Consider the following 21,623-nt stretch of genomic DNA (forward strand, 5'->3'; position numbering starts at 1 on the left):
CAGGAAAAACAAAAAAGACAAAGCAAAGACGGCAGTGAGGCTCAGAAATTGAACTGAGACCAGACTGGGCAACGCAGGTGGCACAGCGGGCAGCCGGGCAGCGTCGGCACAGGAGGACCGTGTGGCGGCTGAGGGGGCGACCTACCTGGTGACAGGGTCAAAGGTCAAAGGTTGCTCAAAGGACACTTTTTTGGGAAACTTTCGTAAAGATTTGACAAACCCTGTCAAAGTTATTAGCAAAACAAAAAATGGTTTGTCTATGGTCATATCAGCGTTAGGTTATATATTTTTTTTTAAAGGTTTTAAAAAAAAATCTCTAATGATTTTACAGTATCATCACCACACAATGTATACATTACTCGCCTCATCGTAGGAGCTCATACTTCCAAGATGATCTCATCCACTTGAATTACAATCCTTAGGCAATGCCCCCTTCCATGGGTCCGAAATGGTCCCTCCCATTCCCCCCAGTGGTCATCACTAAGCCTTATGGCCAATTACTCAAAAAGGGGAGGGGGTAGAGTGTGTTGCAAGGCTAGCAGAGATAATTTAATTTTAAAATGCTTCACTGGGACACACTGCTTGATACTACCTGTCCCATACTCCCCTAAGCCATTGAGGACGAGGGCCAATCCTTTTTATCTGTGCATATTTCGTGGACGCACTATGGGGAGGTGCAAATCTATTGAATCTGCTCTAGAGGCTCTGAGTCATTGCAAAGTCACCAAAAAATCTAAGAATTGTACACTAAATGAAACTGACCTTTTCATTGATGAGGTTGAATTTATTATCAGCAACAAACGCCCACCCCAGAGGGGCTTTTACATATAGATGTCCTATTATTTCCATTACCATCTGCCGATATTGCGACCCTAGCAAATTGATGGCTTTCTCTATGTCCAGAGAAAACCGACATTTTCATTCCCTCGTATCCCTCTGCCACATCCATCAGAGCGAGCAACCTCTGCACATTGAGAAAGGTGTTGTGTGTATGGAATGAACCTGTTTTGGTGCAGGCGTACCAATGCAGGCAGGAGTGAAAGTAGTCTGTTAGCCAGTATGCGGCTGAGTATTTTATAGTACTGATTTAGGAGTGGTAGCGGACGACATGAATGGACATCTTGTGGGTCCCTACCCTTCTTGGGGAGTCCCACTATCAATGCCTCCCTTACCGAGTACCGGAGCTCCCCCCTCTGCTCTGTGACCTGGTACAGGGATAAAGGTTTATCCACCAAAGTCACTCTGTAGGTGACATAAAACTCGATTGGAAGCCTATTCAGGCCAGGTGTTTTTATTCCTTGACATTTGTGACCATGCAGCTTGGACCTCCTATATTTGAGGCGGTCATTCAGTTATTGTCCAGATAGGGGGTGATGGTTGGGATGGGTATCTTTCCAAGGTATTCCTGCAGTTCAGTGGTGCTCATCGCACCGTTGTGCTGTATATAGCCCGCTGAAGTATTCTGTAAACACTTTTCAGATTGCATCCTGTGTGATAATTACCACCGCATTCATATCTTGTTTGGCCCCTATAGGTAGTTAGTCTTCTCCAGATCTTAATAGCCAAGCCAGTATTGAGAGAGACATGGAGCAGCAGGGTCCTGTAGCAGCTGTTCTGTCAGTTTGCTGAAGAACTCAACTTCCTGTGCATTAGGTGCATATACTGCTACTATTGATAGTGGGCCGCAATTAAGTCTGCCTTTAACCACCTCGTACCTCTCCTCTTGATCGACCACAATCCGCTGTACAGTATGTGGGACCCCTGGGGATATCCATATTAACACCAACTGGTAAAAGCCAAGTGTTTGATTCCATGTATCTGCCCTTTCCATCTTTTGACCAATTTGTTCAGCTCAACACCCTTTAAGTGTGTCCCTTGCAGTCAGGCAAAATACATTTGTCGCCATCTTAAATATGTGTAGACCCCCTGTCTTTTGCATGGAGTGGTGATCCCTCATACATTCCATGTTAGAAAGTTATACTTTGTCGCCATGTGGATGGGTGGTTGTTCAGGTGCCACAGCACCCTGGTGCCTGTGTGAGTGTTCCTTCAGCGGGTAGAGGGCCCCATGTCCAGGAGAATCCCAGGAATGCACCATATTTTGGGGTTACATTGATACCCAATATCTCCCCCAGTAGGAAAGCCCCGCAAGGCAACCTCCAATTTCATAATCTACAAACAAACATAACCAACTGCACAGTCCATCAGTGTATCATTTGCATGATGGAGTGAGGGTTTGTGGCAAATTTGTAGTTGCCTAGTGCAGTCCTTGCTGGCAGGCCCACACAATGGTTAATCTCAAGGTCCTCCTCCTCCACTCGGGGCCTCCCTGTCCCCACAATCTTCACAGCCAACCCACGGCCAGCGCCGCTTCATCCCCATGGTGTTAAATAATGTAATCTACCATTCCTGGTGTAAGATGCAGGTCTCTTGTAGCCCTCAATTTGGAGAACATTAAGTCCGAGCCCCCTGGTCAATCCATGTGATCATTTTGAGTCAATAGTTTGCTATATTATATCTGCTGCTACCTGTGCTCGTGCCTCCACAGCCTACTCTGTCAAGGAACTATGTCCAAGCCTTTGAGGCCAACGTTTCCATTGCCAGCGCCTCGCCCACCACGCTTCTTTCTCGTCCACCTCTGGTGGCACACTGAGGCCCTTTGTTTGGAACCATTATCAAGCAGCCCCAGGGTGAGGTGAAAGAATGCATTTTGTCCATGTCAGTTCGCATAGTTTAGCCAAAATATTCAATCATTTTCTGAGCTCTAATGCCCAGAGTATTGCATCTGGACCTCCACAGTGTTGTCGAGATATATGTTGACTGAGTAGAGTAGAAAGGATCCCTCCACCCTCCAGGACTGCTCAGTGTTTAATACACTTCCAGTTCCCTGTTTACAATAGACTGAGTACCCACCCATTGGCCTTGTGTGCAAATCACCTGTGAAATAAGGTCCCTGTCCCTGTAGTTGAAGAGGCAGACCACAAAAGGTGGGGCGGGGCAGAGGCGGGCAACCAAGCACTCTATGGGCCCTTTCTACTGAGAAGAATTTCGGTATTTTGCCCTTTTGTACCTCCATCGCTAACCAGTTTTCGATAAACAAGGCTGGACTAAGGCCTTCATTTCCTTTTGAGACACCAACAATGCGCTTGTTGTTGTGTCTCGAGTGTACTTCCAGTCCTTTGCCATTAGTCTAAGCATTTTGACCTCCTCTTGGAAGCCTTGGTCTGCATCTGAAGCTCTTGGACAGTCAGGTGCAATGCTGTGAGTCCGAGGTTGGCAAGGTTTTCGAGCAGGGTGGTGGTGTTGTTGTCATTGTTGTTCTCCAGGTGAAAGTTCAGGTCCCCTAGGAGGATGTAGTCTGATGAGGCGAGGGCGTGTGGGCTGATGAAGTTGGCGATGGCTTCACTGAATTGTTTGCGCGAGCCCAGGGGTCTTTAGACGAGGGTTCCTCTGTGGGTGGTCTTGGGGTCGGTGTGGATCTGGAAGTGTAGGTGTTCGGCGGTGGTGAGGGCATCTTCGGAGTTAGTCGTGATGTTGAGGTGTTCCTGTAGACGATGGCGATTCCTCCTCCGGTATGGTTGATGCGGTCCTTTCGGGTGATCTTGTAGCCGTCCGGGATGGCTATGGCGATGTGGGGGGATGAGGAGGCATTCATCCAGGTTTCTGTGAGGAAGGCGACGTCTGGTGCTGTTGTGTCGAGGAGGTCCCAGAGTTCAACAGCGTGCTTGTGGACGGAACGGGTGTTGAGCAGGATGCACTTGAGGTGGTTGGTCTTCTCCCAGTTATTATGCCGGGAGCTGCTGCCGTAATTCGAGTGTACATCGTGCTAAGTGGTTGCTGAATAGAAGTGCCCCTTGTACGTTTCTTTATCCTTACTGCCTGGATCTACTTATTTGAGCCTTGAATTTATACTTGTGCCAGGGGCACACTACTGTGTGTGACCGAACTCCTTTCACTCGGGTTGGAATCACCCGGTGAAGAGTTAATCCTCATCTTCTGTGGGATACTTTGGGACGACGTTTTTCTTACCCCGGGATCCGGGTTTTGTCTGACTAACTGTGTAATTACTTTTGTTGGCTTGTACACTTTCGGGACACACTTCTGTGAATTCTGAATTGCCCTGACGAAGTTCCGCCTAGGAACAAAACGCGTTGGCTGTGCAACTTGTTTGGCATAATTGCTACAATAAAGAATTTAACACTTTGGACTAAAGAAGATTCCTCTCTTATATTTGAATGAGTGCGCCTTCCATCATCTGAAGAAACTTGTTGACCTTTTTTGTGCCTTGTGGCGACGGGCACGGGAAGTGTTCTGCACCGGATTTACACTTATTATATATATTTATGTTATGGTTGTGCTGAACCTTGGTCAGGTCGTCTGTTCCGTAATTTTTGTGGTTGTTGTTGCTTGGTCCGGGCGGTGGGGTGCATGTTCAGACGCAGGTGAATTTGCAGACTTGCCAGGGGAAGGGTCTGTGGGTGCGCTTTGGAGTGACTTGGTAGCAGGCGGCTGGTCGGCCGGTGTTGAGTGCGTGGAGGGTTGAGGTGTCGTATCTCAGTCGGATTGCTTGGTTTCGGCGGGGGCCAGGGGTTCTGACGCTGGGCGAGGTCCAGGCGCGGACGGAGGCAGACGGGCTTGCCTTTGGCGCGGCTTCAGCGTGCCAGTGGCGCGCCCGCTGCGCGGCCTCCATAAGAAGGGCTAAGGGAGGGAGGAGCAGCTGGGAGGCGGGAGCGGGGTGGCGAATAGGGTACCAGGGGGGCGGGGCCGCAGGGTGGCAGCGGCGGGAAGAACGAGGGAGGGGAGTGGGTGGGGGGCAGGGGGGTCGGGCACGGGCACCAGGGGCGACGGGGACAATCCTACAGGAAAAACAAAAAAGACAAAGCAAAGACGGCAGTGAGGCTCAGAAATTGAACTGAGACCAGACTGGGCAACGCAGGTGGCACAACGGGCAGTGGGGCAGCGGCGGCACAGGAGGACCGTGTGGCAGCTGAGGGGGCAACCTACCTGGTGACAGGGTCAAAGGTCGCTCCCTTCACCACTGTGCGGCATCCATAAGAAGAGCTAAGGGAGGGAGGAGCAGCTGGGAGGCGAGAGCGGGGTGGCGAATTGGGTACCAGGGGGGCGGGCCGCAGGGTGGCAGCGGCGGGAAGAGCGAGGGAGGGGAGCGGGTGGGGGGCAGGGGGGGTTCGGGCACGGGCACCGGGGCGACGGGGACAAGCCTACAGGAAAAACAAAAAAGACAAAGCAAAGACGGCAGTGAGGCTCAGAAATTGAACTGAGACCAGACTGGGCAACGCAGGTGGCACAGCGGGCAGCCGGGCAGCGTCGGCACAGGAGGACCGTGTGGCGGCTGAGGGGGCGACCTACCTGGTGACAGGGTCAAAGGTCAAAGGTTGCTCAAAGGACACTTTTTTGGGAAACTTTCGTAAAGATTTGACAAACCCTGTCAAAGTTATTAGCAAAACAAAAAAGGGTTTGTCTATGGTCATATCAGCGTTAGGTTATATATTTTTTTTTAAAGGTTTTAAAAAAAAATCTCTAATGATTTTACAGTATCATCACCACACAATGTATACATTTCTCGCCTCATCGTAGGAGCTCATACTTCCAAGATGATCTCATCCACTTGAATTACAATCCTTAGGCAATGCCCCCTTCCATGGGTCCGAAATGGTCCCTCCCATTCCCCCCAGTGGTCATCACTAAGCCTTATGGCCAATTACTCAAAAAGGGGAGGGGGTAGAGTGTGTTGCAAGGCTAGCAGAGATAATTTAATTTTAAAATGCTTCACTGGGACACACTGCTTGATACTACCTGTCCCATACTCCCCTAAGCCATTGAGGACGAGGGCCAATCCTTTTTATCTGTGCATATTTCGTGGACGCACTATGGGGAGGTGCAAATCTATTGAATCTGCTCTAGAGGCTCTGAGTCATTGCAAAGTCACCAAAAAATCTAAGAATTGTACACTAAATGAAACTGACCTTTTCATTGATGAGGTTGAATTTATTACCAGCAACAAACGCCCACCCCAGAGGGGCTTTTACATATAGATGTCCTATTATTTCCATTACCATCTGCCGATATTGCGACCCTAGCAAATTGATGGCTTTCTCTATGTCCAGAGAAAACCGACATTTTCATTCCCTCGTATCCCTCTGCCACATCCATCAGAGCGAGCAACCTCTGCACATTGAGAAAGGTGTTGTGTGTATGGAATGAACCTGTTTTGGTGCAGGCGTACCAATGCAGGCAGGAGTGAAAGTAGTCTGTTAGCCAGTATGCGGCTGAGTATTTTATAGTACTGATTTAGGAGTGGTAGCGGACGACATGAATGGACATCTTGTGGGTCCCTACCCTTCTTGGGGAGTCCCACTATCAATGCCTCCCTTACCGAGTACCGGAGCTCCCCCCTCTGCTCTGTGACCTGGTACAGGGATAAAGGTTTATCCACCAAAGTCACTCTGTAGGTGACATAAAACTCGATTGGAAGCCTATTCAGGCCAGGTGTTTTTATTCCTTGACATTTGTGACCATGCAGCTTGGACCTCCTATATTTGAGGCGGTCATTCAGTTATTGTCCAGATAGGGGGTGATGGTTGGGATGGGTATCTTTCCAAGGTATTCCTGCAGTTCAGTGGTGCTCATCGCACCGTTGTGCTGTATATAGCCCGCTGAAGTATTCTGTAAACACTTTTCAGATTGCATCCTGTGTGATAATTACCACCGCATTCATATCTTGTTTGGCCCCTATAGGTAGTTAGTCTTCTCCAGATCTTAATAGCCAAGCCAGTATTGAGAGAGACATGGAGCAGCAGGGTCCTGTAGCAGCTGTTCTGTCAGTTTGCTGAAGAACTCAACTTCCTGTGCATTAGGTGCATATACTGCTACTATTGATAGTGGGCCACAATTAAGTCTGCCTTTAACCACCTCGTACCTCTCCTCTTGATTGACCACAATCCGCTGTACAGTATGTGGGACCCCTGGGGATATCCATATTAACACCAACTGGTAAAAGCCAAGTGTTTGATTCCATGTATCTGCCCTTTCCATCTTTTGACCAATTTGTTCAGCTCAACACCCTTTAAGTGTGTCCCTTGCAGTCAGGCAAAATACATTTGTCGCCATCTTAAATATGTGTAGACCCCCTGTCTTTTGCATGGAGTGGTGATCCCTCATACATTCCATGTTAGAAAGTTATACTTTGTCGCCATGTGGATGGGTGGTTGTTCAGGTGCCACAGCACCCTGGTGCCTGTGTGAGTGTTCCTTCAGCGGGTAGAGGGCCCCATGTCCAGGAGAATCCCAGGAATGCACCATATTTTGGGGTTACATTGATACCCAATATCTCCCCCAGTAGGAAAGCCCCGCAAGGCAACCTCCAATTTCATAATCTACAAACAAACATAACCAACTGCACAGTCCATCAGTGTATCATTTGCATGATGGAGTGAGGGTTTGTGGCAAATTTGTAGTTGCCTAGTGCAGTCCTTGCTGGCAGGCCCACACAATGGTTAATCTCAAGGTCCTCCTCCTCCACTCGGGGCCTCCCTGTCCCCGCAATCTTCACAGCCAACCCGCGGCCAGCGCCGCTTCATCCCCATGGTGTTAAATAATGTAATCTACCATTCCTGGTGTAAGATGCAGGTCTCTTGTAGCCCTCAATTTGGAGAACATTAAGTCCGAGCCCCCTGGTCAATCCATGTGATCATTTTGAGTCAATAGTTTGCTATATTATATCTGCTGCTACCTGTGCTCGTGCCTCCACAGCCTACTCTGTCAAGGAACTATGTCCAAGCCTTTGAGGCCAACGTTTCCATTGCCAGCGCCTCGCCCACCACGCTTCTTTCTCGTCCACCTCTGGTGGCACACTGAGGCCCTTTGTTTGGAACCATTATCAAGCAGCCCCAGGGTGAGGTGAAAGAATGCATTTTGTCCATGTCAGTTCGCATAGTTTAGCCAAAATATTCAATCATTTTCTGAGCTCTAATGCCCAGAGTATTGCATCTGGACCTCCACAGTGTTGTCGAGATATATGTTGACTGAGTAGAGTAGAAAGGATCCCTCCACCCTCCAGGACTGCTCAGTGTTTAATACACTTCCAGTTCCCTGTTTACAATAGACTGAGTACCCACCCATTGGCCTTGTGTGCAAATCACCTGTGAAATAAGGTCCCTGTCCCTGTAGTTGAAGAGGCAGACCACAAAAGGTGGGGCGGGGCAGAGGCGGGCAACCAAGCACTCTATGGGCCCTTTCTACTGAGAAGAATTTCGGTATTTTGCCCTTTTGTACCTCCATCGCTAACCAGTTTTCGATAAACAAGGCTGGACTAAGGCCTTCATTTCCTTTTGAGACACCAACAATGCGCTTGTTGTTGTGTCTCGAGTGTACTTCCAGTCCTTTGCCATTAGTCTAAGCATTTTGACCTCCTCTTGGAAGCCTTGGTCTGCATCTGAAGCTCTTGGACAGTCAGGTGCAATGCTGTGAGTACAGATTCTTTATAATCCACTCTATCCATCAACTTCCGGGGATCCTCACTGAGAAGGGTGACACCTATCACTACAAAGTCAATCTTGGCCACCTAAAATCATCTTAGCATCCTGCACAGCTTGCAATATTGTGTCAAATTTACTGGTGTGAACATTCAAGGTGGAATCCATATGGCTCTAGTGCAGCATCCGTGAGCAGCAGCAGAGAGTCCCACCCACTCTTAGGCAGTCCTCCCTCCGTGGGCCTGACTTGCTTGGCGTTGCCCATGTCTATTCACTGCCAACGGTAATTGCCTCCCGAAGAGGTGACTTAGGGGCAGGTTATCTGCAGGCCCCAGGGTCAGGTCAGTCTGGATAGGAGAGCCTAATGATCCTCCATCGCTGGTATCTGTGTGTGAGGGGAGCCTTCCATTCCCCTTACAGTTTAGTAGTGCACCCTCATACCCTACTGCACCTGCCCCTGCCGACAGCTCCCAGCCGGTAAATTGCCCTTGCAGAGTTCCTTTTTGCCCCTCACCTGCACCACCTGTGGTTTGAGGGGGATTGGTGCACACTTCCAGTGGTATCATTCATTTCTCCAGTGGATGGTAGTTTTAGGAAGTTCTCCGGGCCCCCCGTGTGCTGATTGACTGATCACACCTGTGCGGCCCTCAAAGTTTACCTTTGTGGGCAGCTCATGCCTTGCTTGCCCTTTGCTGTTCAGCACTCTTCTTCCCCTCAGGGGGTACCAGGAGGCACTGCACTCCAGTCACTCTTGGACCAGCTTCTGTGCCATCTCCCACTTGAGGGCTGCTAGACCAGGGAGACAGCCCAGTCAACACGGGCCTCACCGCTCGGGCCCTACCTCCTCCTCGCTCCTCACTGGAGATCTTGGCAGAACACCCTATAGCACATTATGTCCCCAGCAAGCCTCTAGCTCCTCTGCACCCTTCTGGAGTGGATCCCCAGGTAGCACAAGAGAGGATGTGCACCTGTCTGTCCGGCAAGGGACCCTGGGCCAGCAGTGAGGGCTGCTACTTTACTCCATGATGTTAGCCACTGCTCAATTCTGCTCACCAGTTCAGGCTGTTTCCACACTCCAGCAACACTTTATTTGTAAATATTAATTGAAAGCAGGTCTGCGTCAATTTACGGATCGGAATAGAGGTAAAACGAGAGCTAGACTTCTGTACTTGATGTGAATTTAAATAATTTATTTTTGATATTGATGGATGAATGGTTGGCCATGAATTGTGTGATTTTGTTGTGATTTCGAAAGACATGACATGCGCCACTGTATGTGTGTGTCTGCGTGTGTGTGTTTGTAAAATATAATACATAGACATTATTCCAGTCACAAAGTTGTAAAGAGAAGGTCTTATGAAAAATGTCCTCGTTATCCACTGTAGGCTCTCATTAAGGGAAATGCTGAACTATTGTTTCTTCCTGCAGGTCCTTGGCTTCAACGCTCGCCAACGAAAGGCTTTCTTGAATGCCATCATGCGCTGGGGCATGCCGCCTCAGGATGCCTTTAATTCTCATTGGTTAGTTCGAGACTTGAGAGGAAAAAGTGAGAAAGAATTCAGGTAAAAGCACAGACAATATAATGCTATTTCATGATTGTTATTTTATTTCACAGATATCACTTTAATTCATTGTCAAATAATAATGCAACAATATTGAGTATTTAATGAACCTATGTCACGTTAAAGGGACAAAGCTTAAAACATTTAGTTGTTTGCACAAACAAGCCACTATAGCAAGGGACTGAAAATAAATTGTGATACATTTCTTTTTGTATCCCTCTGGGTTTATCTGAGGAGCACTATAACCCACTACCAGGACCTCGTTCAGTAGTGAGTGAGAACTGCTAGCCTGGGACCAATGATTATAATAATTGTGAATTTTTCTCTTCTGCAGTCATAGTTCTGGCTATGCATTAGCTGATCCCAACAATGGATACAGGGGGTCATTTAGACCCTGGCTGGGTCGGCAGGGGCCTTCACTGAGTCACCCTCTTGAACAGAATCACTCACAATATTTAAAGATCCTCACCTGCTTGTGCGGGAGACTTTGGGGCAAAATTACAAGCCCCTTGCGCCACTTTTGCGTCATTTTTCTCAAAAATGATGCAATGGTGGCGCAAGGAGCCTTCTAAATCTGCCCCATTGTGCCTACAATACATCCACCATTTAAATAAATTAAATTAAAAATGATTCCAGATTTGTAAAGCGCAATTTATCACCCCTCTGGGTATCAGGCGCGGGCCCGTCGGGGGATTAAGTGAGCTATTGCCCAGACTAGAGTCACTTGATGCTGAGCTGCCGCCAGCGATCAAACCATGATACATATATGAGAGGGGTCCCCGCAGGAGAGGAAAGTGTATTGTAGAATGCATGCACTGAATTTTTCAAAAATACTAGAACAAAAATTATTAAAGCAATTTGCGATTGGTAATTTGATTTATTACCCAATGCTCTGTGATTGCCAATGGCAAAATTAATCACATCAGTTTATAAATTACAAGCCCCAAGGGGGAAGAAGAAAGGGAGGGGAAGTGGTGCTCAAGGGAGTGTTAGAACAAAGAAGATTAACACAGTATCAAAACAGTAACCGATATATTACCAAATTGCAGACATTTATCAAAACAATTATAATACAGAAGCCCAAGTACAAGGCAAAATTTGAAAATTGTTCATTGGATAAAATTCAACGGTCACATCTGAATATTAGATGAATCGGGGGTGTGCCGGAAATTCAACGGAAGAGAAACCAGTCGACGTTTCGACCCCTATCAGCAGGCCAATTAAAGTCCTTTTACGGGGTCTTCATCAGGACGTCACAAAGGGAGAAGGGGAGGGTGGGGCAATTCTGTGTAAAAAGATTTAGGGTAATTAAACTTTAGTACATAACCGGAAAATAATCATCCTATCTAACGTTTTAGACAAGGGAAATAAAACTAAATAACAAAATTACCATGGAGTACGGCCCAGCCGGGCTCTGTACATGGAGAGACACGCCACGCTGGAAGTCGTGGTCAATCTAGTAAGGTGGAAACCTCAAATGAAGAGGAGAACAAACAATCGATAAGGTTCTGATGAATCAAAAAGTTGTAAAAGCTAAATGTAACTCCACTTACACACTACGGGTGTGGAGACTAATGTTTCCATAATTCTACACCGATGTTGGCCAGACATAGTTACCAAAAGAACTGGCATATTTATTAATTAAAAGGGTGTATCGAAACGGCATGAATTGAGACCACAATGGAATACAAACTATACCTTTAGGTCGATGTGACTCGAGCCTTCAAAGGGTCCAAAGGTCTAGCACAGCGAGGGAGAGACAAATTTCCTGCTCTTAAAATTATTCTCCTGTGGTAAACAAGGGAGAGGAAGTTGTTTACCAAATGTGCAGGGGCGAGTAATTCTCCTAATGTGAGATACTCGCTGCAGGCTGCCAGATACTTACAGATAAATGGGCAAAAGACCGCCGTCTACTTCAGACATTCGGCCAGCCTCCGTAGCGGTTATGCGCGGAGTGAGAGGTTCCAAATCCAACTCGGGAATAGCGCCTGTCCGTTATTTAGTCCTACGGTGAAAAAGGGGGGGGAGTTGGTTGTTTCTCCAAAGTAAGGGGCTGACATTTAGTGAACACAAGGACGGACTCAAGGGTTACTCACAGGAAAAAAGCGAGCGGGCAGCCAACGTCTGCACTAGTCAAACCGCGAAATCCGCCGTGTCAACAACGCGGAGTTTGGGGCGGAGCTAGCTGATATGCCAGAATAGTGAAAATGGAAAAGTTACTCGCGGTTACACTGTCAGGCTTCTCAATGGCACATAGTATGGGTTATAAAATAAATTACTCTGGCGAGTTCTTTCGTGGGAGTGCACTTTGATGATTTTAAAACGACTGGGCCGTACTCCATGGTAATTTTGTTATTTAGTTTTATTTCCCTTGTCTAAAATGTTAGATAGGATGATTATTTTCCGGTTATGTACTAAAGTTTAATTACCCTAAATCTTTTTACACAGAATTGCCCCACCCTCCCCTTCTCCCTTTGTGACGTCCTGATGAAGACCCCGTAAAAGGACTTTAATTGGTCTGCTGATTGGGGTCGAAACGTCGACTGGTTTCTCTTCCGTTGAATTTCCGGCACACCCCCGATTCATCTAATATTCAGATGTGACCGTTGAATTTTATCCAATGAACAATTTTCAAATTTTGCCTTGTACTTGGGCTTCTGTATTATAATTGTTTTGATAAATGTCTGCAATTTGGTAATATATCGGTTACTGTTTTGATACTGTGTTAATCTTCTTTGTTCTAACACTCCCTTGAGCTCCACTTCCCCTCCCTTTCTTCTTCCCCCTTGGGGCTTGTAATTTATAAACTGATGTGATTAATTTTGCCATTGGCAATCACAGAGCATTGGGTAATAAATCAAATTACTAATCGCAAATTGCTTTAATAATTTTTGTTCTAGTATTTTTGAAAAATTCAGTGTATGCATTCTACAATACAATTTCCTCTCCTGCGGGGACCCCTCTCATATATGTATCATATAGCTCCCAGGTCCCCGTGACTGCATGGGTTCAACCCCCTTTTGTAACAGCGATCAAACCATGGGCCCGCACTCTGGAGTCTACCGCTCTGGCCTCTGCACCACACCTCTCCCTCTCCCTATTTAAGTAGATACACTGTACTCACAGTTGATTGTCAAGCTAGCTCACATGTTGTTTTGGCCACCACTGCGTTCTTTTTTGTTTTCGAACTCACAAACGACAAAACAGAAATCAAACTCCCAAAGTGGAAGTTTGTTTGTGAAAAAACTAAAACTTGACATGATGCACAGGTAGGTTTCTCCGTATACATGGGGACATTGTTTATTTGCTGTTACTGACTGTAGCATGCACAGCAGAGCGGGGCAGGTAAAATCAGTGATGGCAGGGACACCACCACTGTAACCTGACAGCCCTGGCAGATGGGCCACCAGTCAAGAGTTTGCAGTGGAGTTGCCAGCTGATGCACACAGTGGTTCCTCCATCTCTAAATGAGGTGGAGTAACCAAAAAGTTTGGCTTGGCAGGATCCCTGACACTTTTCGTCATCGCTCCCACTTTTTTCCAAACTATAAATACAGCCATTAATGTACTACCAAAGTAAGATAAGATTCAACAATAACAGACGTGGCAAGAATTCTGTCAGCGCAAACTATCTCTCTAAGTGAAAAGAAAACTAATCACAATATGTCCCCAAGCGGCTGCAGCGAGAGAGGGAGCATACAACACCATATTGTAATGTACCAATCACATATTCCACATAAGCTACTTTGACATACTTAGTATCAAACTACAAGGTTCAAGGGGGCACTAGAGAGCCCAGTCAAACAATGGCCGCCACCTAGCAAGGCTGTTGGTTGGAGTGATATATTCAATATGTATTCTGCTCTATCGGGGGCATCAGGCCTGGCCTGCGGTGCCTGCACATTTATATAGTTTCTGCATCAGAGGAGCCCAAAATTTTGGAAGGGGAGTGAGTGGACGGTCACCCCACAGAGAGGAGCCAGTCACGGCCTGCATCGTGCCTAGTTTGCTGGTGGTGCTCCTCCACATGGTTATAGGAACTGGTGGGAAGAGGAGTTGTCGCAGGGAGAGCACCTATCAACGAGGGCTGTGATCCTGTGCTGGAGAGGAGCAGTGTGCGGAGGATGTCAGGGCCCGGCCAGGTGTGTGCTTGCAAGCCGCCGGGCTGCCTAGCTTTGAGCAGCCCGCGCAGGGCAGGTCAGGCCAGCCGCTCTGAGACACAACGGGGGTAGTATAGGGGCATATTACCAACAACTAGCGATAATTATCGCTATGTTGGCTTAGCGGCAATAATTTTATCGCCGTGTTGCGGTGATTTTTATCGCTTAGGAGCCTTGCTATTATCAAGGTTTATCTCCTAAGCGATAAAAATCGGCCGAAATGCATGAATATCGCTGTAAAGTCAGCGATATTCATGCATTACCGAGCTAATGCTCTTAGCCATGTTATCCACCTTCCATTGGATAACATGGCTAAGAACTGCTCAGGGCAGGTGTTAGCTTTTGGAGATATTTGCGCTTAGCGCGAATTTCTCCAAAAGTTGGTAATATGAGATAGCGATGTTAGCGACTGTTTCCAGTCGCTAACATCTTGGCACGCCCACTTTGCATGTCATTAGTGATAAATATCACTGACATGCAAAGCGGGGCCCAAAATGGTCGCTATCTCCTACTAGCTGTCGCTAACTGGTGTTAGCGACAGCTAGGTAATAGGGAGATCATTTTATCTCCGCTTTCTTGGCTTTTAAAGCCAAAAAAGCAGAGATAAATCCCTTGATAATATGCCCCATAGTGCGGCCGGGCTCTGTAACGAGTGGGCAGAAGATCGCCCAGGTCCGACCCACATGGCGAGCAGCCGCACAAGAAACATGCCGTTGAAGGTGTGGTGGGGAGCAAAGAGACAGACAGGGCCTGACCGAGTGAATGATTATGTGAAGGCCGTCGGTTCTCAGTCAGCCTGCGTGGGGCAATTAGAGGCAACTTGGCTAGCTGCTATGGCACAAGGCGGGCTGGGTATACTGAAGCTGGGTCCTGTGACGCAAAGTGAGCAGTAGATTGACATGATTGAACCCCCGCGGCCTCTGCCGCTTAGAAAATGCACCTGCAAAATGAAGACTATCGGACTGCTCGCCTGAGCTGGAGAAGGAGTGCTGAGTGAGCAGAGGAGGAGCTGGCGGTGCTAGGCCCCCTCTAGGATTCTGGCCCTAACAAATGACAAATGTTTTGACAGGAGTCTCCCCTGCCCTTTCTGCTTCCTGCGGCGGGGGGGGGGGGACTGGTAGATAAATTGAAGACCCTGGTATTGAAATATCATAGCTCATTGGTGAGATTGGGCCTACTTGTCCCCCCATGATTGGTCCCCGGGGTGTGGCGGGCCCCTGACCGGAAACTGATGCTACTCCATATCCCTGGACTGCAGCTGTGGAGAGCTGGATCACTGCCTGTGATTGCCAGCTCGTACAGCCAGTGGGTCACTGCGATGGGCACCTGGTCCGCCTTGGCCGGTGTGGTCTGCTCGTGCATTCCTCTGTAATTCCCCGGGGGTAAGGCGGGACCCTGTCAATGGCAGTGAATGGCTGGAGTGATCCCAATTGTGCACATACACCTCATGACCATGGAGCTCAAGGGTCCATGCCTGATGCGAGATGGGGAAAACTGATAAAAGAGAATCTAAGCTCTCCTTCGAACATCAGAGGGAGATGCATAGAATAGATTGGCCATCCTGACAACCAAAAGATGAGTCACGAGATGGAGAGGGCTGGTTCCAGGTGCCAAAGATTCCTACTATGCTTCTGGATCTTAAACAGAGTCTGACTGCTATTGATACTAAAATTAATATGCTGAATGACAGGTTTTACCGCCTTAAGGGGAAAGTTAACGAGCACGAAGACCGAATGGCATCGTACATCGGACGTGGAAGATGCACACTCCTTGACTGGGGAGAAACTGCTTCAGATGGAAAAGGTCCTAGAGGTAATCTGAAACAGGCATGAAGATCTGGAAGCGACTCCAGGAGGAATAATTTATGCATAGTAGGAGTAGCGGAATCGACACCAATGGGTCGCATGGAGGACTATGTTGAGACAATGCTTCGGATTCTGTTTGGAGACACACTTTCTGCCATGCTTATGTTGGAAAGAGCCCATAGATCGATCGGACAGCCCCCCCCCCTCCTTCCCAGGCATGCCAGCCCACCCCATAGTAGGCCGGTTCTTGAACTATAGAGATAGGGACACAGCTTTACGACTAGCAAGAGATCAGCAGCCCCTCCAATATCGAAGCAAAGGGATTTCCAACTTCCCAGATTTTACAGTTGCTGTGAGGCACCTTGGAGGGATTTTCTTCCAATCAAACTCTCACTTCAGAGAGCAGATGCCATGTACTCTCTAATTTATCCAGCCATCCTTCAAAAACACCATTCTGGGAAGACTCATTATTTCACTGATCCGAAAGCGGCTGCCAAATTTGTCAAAAATATACCAGTGACTGTAACGTGGTCTGTGGCCTGGGGCATGGAGCCCGGGGATCTAAGTGATAATGACTGAGGTGGTGTGCCTCCCACAAACATTGATTGTGGGCATATTTTCCGGCAGTTGGTGGCAATGCCACTTTTGCAGATTCCTCCCTGCGCCTATTGCGGTACGGGTGAAGTACTAGTGGCAGTGCCTTGAACGATAACTGCATTAGGGGACCCGCTCAGGTGGGCTTTGGCCCCCTTGAATCTGTTCTGCTCCAGCCACTCAGCTACGTTCTGGATGGGAGAGTGTTGGGCCTCTGGTTCGCCCCTTTGGGATGATTCCTTGGTTGTTCTTTTTGACTGCAAATTGAGTGCAATGTGATGGGTGAGATGGCGGTATTTGGCCTGGGTGGGGGGTCAAGGTGAGAGGTGGGTGGGATGTTGTGGTACTGTTGATGCAGGAAGCACCTTGTTTGCAATATTTGGATGTTCCTTCCCCTTATTGCCACTCAGTGTAAGGACATCTGCTTTATGGAATGGCGTTCACCACATGCACGACCGACGATCTCGCACCCATAGATGACTCGCAATCAATCAATTAATCAGGGTTGGTAAAGCACAAGTACTCGCCTGTGAGGTTCTAAAAGGTACTGGGTGGTACGGGGTGCGGCTCCTTAGTGTGCTGGGGTCATCTGAAGAGCCAGGTTTTGAGGTCCTTCCTGAACTGGGATAATGTTGGAGATTGGCAGAGGTGGATGGGTAGGGTCTTCCAGGCTTGGCTGTGATGTTGGCGAAGTACTTTCCTCCCATTCTAGTCTTGTTGATATGAGGGACGGTGGCCAGAGAGAGCTGGGGTGATTGCAGATGGCTTTTGGGTGCGTGGAAGGAGAGGTGACTGTTCAGGTATGCAGGTCTGGTGTTGTGAAGGGCCTAGTATGCGTAAGTGAGGTGTTTGAATGTTATTCTTCTTTCGACTAGAAGCCAGTGGAGATCGCGCAGGGGTTGGGTGATGTGACTGTGACAGGGAATGTCGAGAATCAGTCTGGCTGCGGCGTTATGAACAGTCTGGGGTTTACAAAGGAGTTTCTTATTGATGCTGGCATAGAGAGCATTACTGTAGTCCAGTCTGCTGCTGATGAGTCCATGTGTGACGTTTTTTCTGGATTCGGTTGGGATCCATCTGAAAGTCTTTTGGAGCATGCGGAGGGTGTTGAAGCATGTCAAGGATACAGTGTTGATCTGGTGGTTCATTGTGAGCGATGAGTCCAGTATGATGTTGAGGTTTTGAGAGTGGTCCATCGGGGTGGAGGGATTTCCGAGGGTGGAGGACCACCAGGAGTTGTTCCATGCGGAGGGGGTGGAGTCAAGAATGAGGACGTCTGTCTTTTCTCTGAAAGCTGTCGATTAAATGCGTGACTTGGTACAAAAGAGGGCTCGAGGACAGGCACAAGGCGCAACATATTCTGACGTACCTGCAGTGACACAACATAGACATCTGTTTGGTAAAAGAGTTACACCTTACTTAGGGCACTCAGGCATGCCTCTGAGCAGGCTGGATAGGTGAGTGACATGTTGCGTACTATTCTAATTATGCGCCTACCTATGGGGTAGGTGTATTAATCCGCAAAAGACTGCCATGGTGCATGCATCATATTGTTTGTGATCAACAAGGCTGGTATATTATGATATCTGGAACACTGCAGGGCCATCCATTCAGGCTCCTATCCATATAAGGCCCAAATGGAGATGTCTCCCAGAGATTCAGAGGCTGGCAGGAATGTTTGGGCGTGGGCCACTTCTGTGGGGAAAGGGCTTCAACCTCATCCTAGACGCTTGCGCTGACCGGTCTAGTGACTCCTGCACCCGAATGCAGCTGCACAATTGCAACTTATAATGCCTGACAATGACCTCTCTGATCTCTGGCGCTCTCCACACATGGGTAGAGCAGAAGGCACATGCATAGCAGCTACACACACCCCATGGTAGAGGATTGATTATTGGCTGGTGACACAGGATATATTTACATGGACTTCCAACGCACACACCTACCATAAACATTGTCGATTCATGCCCGTGTCCTATTGGAGATAGCCTCCACAGATGAGTTTATGTGTGCCTTTATGTGGCACCTTCCAGCACAGCTCTCCATGACCAGGTGTTTCGCAGTGAGGTTGTATCAGCAATTGTACAATACTTTGAGCACAATGTGCACATGGCATCGTCTCAGTCTACCCTGAGGGAGGCCTTCAAAGCTGTGATTCAGGGGGAATGCATAGCAAAGCAGGCTGGTGTGCTGCGAGCATTACACAGAGAGATTGCGTGACTAGAAGGGGAATACTACACTCTTGAGCTCCAATACTTTGCGCACTCTTGAGCTCCAATACTTTGCGACATGCAGTGAATCCACACTGGCAGCTATCCATGGCAAACTCATGCAAGTGATTACATAGTCAAATTTAAAATGCCAAGCTCAAAGAGCATGTTAGTGTAGAGGCCCTACAAAGGGAGATTTATCTACCCAATACATGTCCACACAGACCATACCCCTCCATACCTTCATTCTACTTGGACGCAATGCAACTACTCTGGCTCGAGGAGGACCACTGGCATTTCCTCAATGAGCCGTTCATGGTGGAGGAGGTTGCTCAGGTAATTAATGTGATGCCTGGTGACAAGACCCTTGGCCTAAATGGCCTTACTGCTGCCTTCTATAAACAATATGTCCAGATCCTGGACCCACATCTCCTCACCATTTACAAGGAATCCTTAGCTAATGGAATACTCCTCCTCTCCCTGTGAGAAGCATTAAGGTCTGAATATATGAAAACCAGACGAAGACCCCCATAGCCATTGAGCCATTGGCAGCTCAGTTGAAACAACACCACTCTCATCGAGGCCTGGCTTTCATAACTCTCGGAGTCCTAGTATCCATGTCCACAAATGATGTCATTCTGTATGTGAGGGACTCGCAGGATAACTTGGACCCGCTAATCAAAGAATTTTCCAGATTTGGTGGAATAACGGTTATTAATATCAATTGGGCCCAATCAATTATATTCCCTTTGAGGGCCGCAACTGGGGAATTCTCGTTGCAGTGGATGCAAGAGGCAGTGCAAGAGGCAGTGAGATACCTGGGGATTTGGCTAAGCCGGGACCTGAATGAACTATGGAAAGCTAACTATGTATGTTTTATGTCCTGGCTGGGGGAGGGGATGGAGTGCTGACTGAAGCTCTTGTTGTCACTATCTGGGAGGTTGGCTGTGGCTAAGATGGTGATTCTCCCTATATTCCTTTTATCTTTTTATCAACCTGCCACTCCCACTGCCAGCTTATTTTCATAGGCAGCTTTGGTCACACCTGGTGACTTTCACATGAGTGGGCAGATAGCCGTGTGTTGCTTGGGAGATAATGACACACCCTTTCAAGAAGGGAGGGCTGGAAGCACCAGATATGGACTTTTATTATTTCAGTGCCCAGGTGCTGTTTGTACACTATTGGTTTTATCTTACACAGTTTCATACAGCACCTGAGCATGATTACCCTGCGCCATGCCCCACCAGATATCTCTGTACTTGGCCCCTAGGCTTCCAAAGGAGCGGATCGACACTGTGACCTGCACGGTATGAGCGTAGATTGAGCTGCGGCTGCAGGCATGGCTGAAATGTCTACTCACCCCTTCAGTACCAAACATTGGTCACCCCAACACTCTTGATGCCAGCACCCTCAATCAGTTGCGTCAGCTACAGATGACGTCCATGGGGGGCTGTGTACTCCTGCAGGGTCTTGCAGTTATGCTACTGGACAGGTTTACCTACTATCAGGTACGAGCCGCAGTACGGATGATCCATGCCTCTTTTCCTGCGGCCCCCCATGTTTGAGGTGCTTGAGGCGACTCTTACCTGCCCTGCGTAACGCAATCTGGTCACAAGGCTTCATGCTAGAATACAGGAAACTGGACCGGTGTGTTGCTAGTGCCTTGAGGGCGTGGGCCTTCGACCTTAAAATCCCCCTCACAGGCGACCAGTGGAAGTATTACTGCACTCAATTTAGGGCTCCAGGGCCCAACTACAGGCAATGCTTGTTGCATTTCAAATACCTGCATAGGCTATACCGCACTTCTGAGCGGATGCATAGGATGGGCCTGATTAAAGAGGCGCGATGCTTGTGCTGTGCCGTGCAATTTGCTAACTTGTTGCACTTGGTGTGGAACTGCCCTGGTGTGCAGTGCTTCTGGCAAAATGTATTTGATGCTATTGACGAAAATCACTGGGCATGCCCTTGAGCACTCATTGAGGGTTGCACTCTTGGGATAAGTTTAAGAGGTCACCCCAAATGCGCACAAATTGACAGCAATCCTGCTTTTGCAGGCTAAGCGCTAGGTTGCGATGCATTGGGATCGGCACCCAATGCCTTGGAGGGCTGGGTGGCTCCGGGATGTGGCCTACTACCAGGAACAACTGACTGCTTATTGGAAGGTGATGCCCGCTTGGTCCAACCCCCAAGATATATGGTCCCCCTTAGAGATATTTCTGAGTGCCCTGAATGGGGAGAATGAGGTTGACGCCATTACGGGCCTGGTGGAAAATGACTAGACAGCGGCCCCTCCGGGTGGTGGTCACCGTCTTTAGGATGCCTAGTGTGGTACTGTACTATGTGAGGCCATGTACTATGAATGCTGAGATGAATGTTGGTGCGCTGGGTGTGAATCTCTCCAAGGTGGCTGCAACCTTCTGCCCCTGCTGAGTGGCTTTTTCCCTTGTTCCCTGTTCCCCCTTACAATTATGCAAGAATGATGTACAGTTGACAGAGCGGTAATTTGTCTGAAACATTGCATTGTGCATACTGACCTTGTATTGAAATTGTACGCTGTTTTTTTGCTTGCAAACCTTAATAATACGTTTTTTTAAAAACATTAAAGTATAAGTTTCAAGCAGTAATAATAACTATTTGTAATAATGTTAACCCTGGCCCATTGGATAGGTTATACGTACTATAATGAGGCTGCGCATTTGAAGTCAGTCACCAAAGTGAATATGCATTAATTACTCAATTTTCCTTGATGAATGTGAGACACACCTTAGAAATCACAAGTCGCAAAATCTAAATCACAAAAGGC

General features: G+C 48.0%; 1 protein-coding gene across 1 annotated transcript in view; it reads left to right on the forward strand.

Annotated features, from left to right (window-relative positions):
- The window catches only part of CHD5 (chromodomain helicase DNA binding protein 5), a 1,012,157-nt gene that overhangs the window by 773,612 nt on the left and 216,922 nt on the right, over positions 1 to 21,623 (forward strand). The window contains exon 29 of the mRNA XM_078640953.1: positions 9,919 to 10,052. Within this exon, the coding sequence (XP_078497079.1) occupies positions 9,919 to 10,052 (134 nt within the window). The remainder of the gene's footprint in view (positions 1 to 9,918; positions 10,053 to 21,623) is intronic.

Source organism: Lissotriton helveticus, chromosome 5_1 (genome assembly GCF_964261635.1).
Source record: "Lissotriton helveticus chromosome 5_1, aLisHel1.1, whole genome shotgun sequence".
NCBI lineage: Eukaryota > Metazoa > Chordata > Amphibia > Caudata > Salamandridae > Lissotriton > Lissotriton helveticus.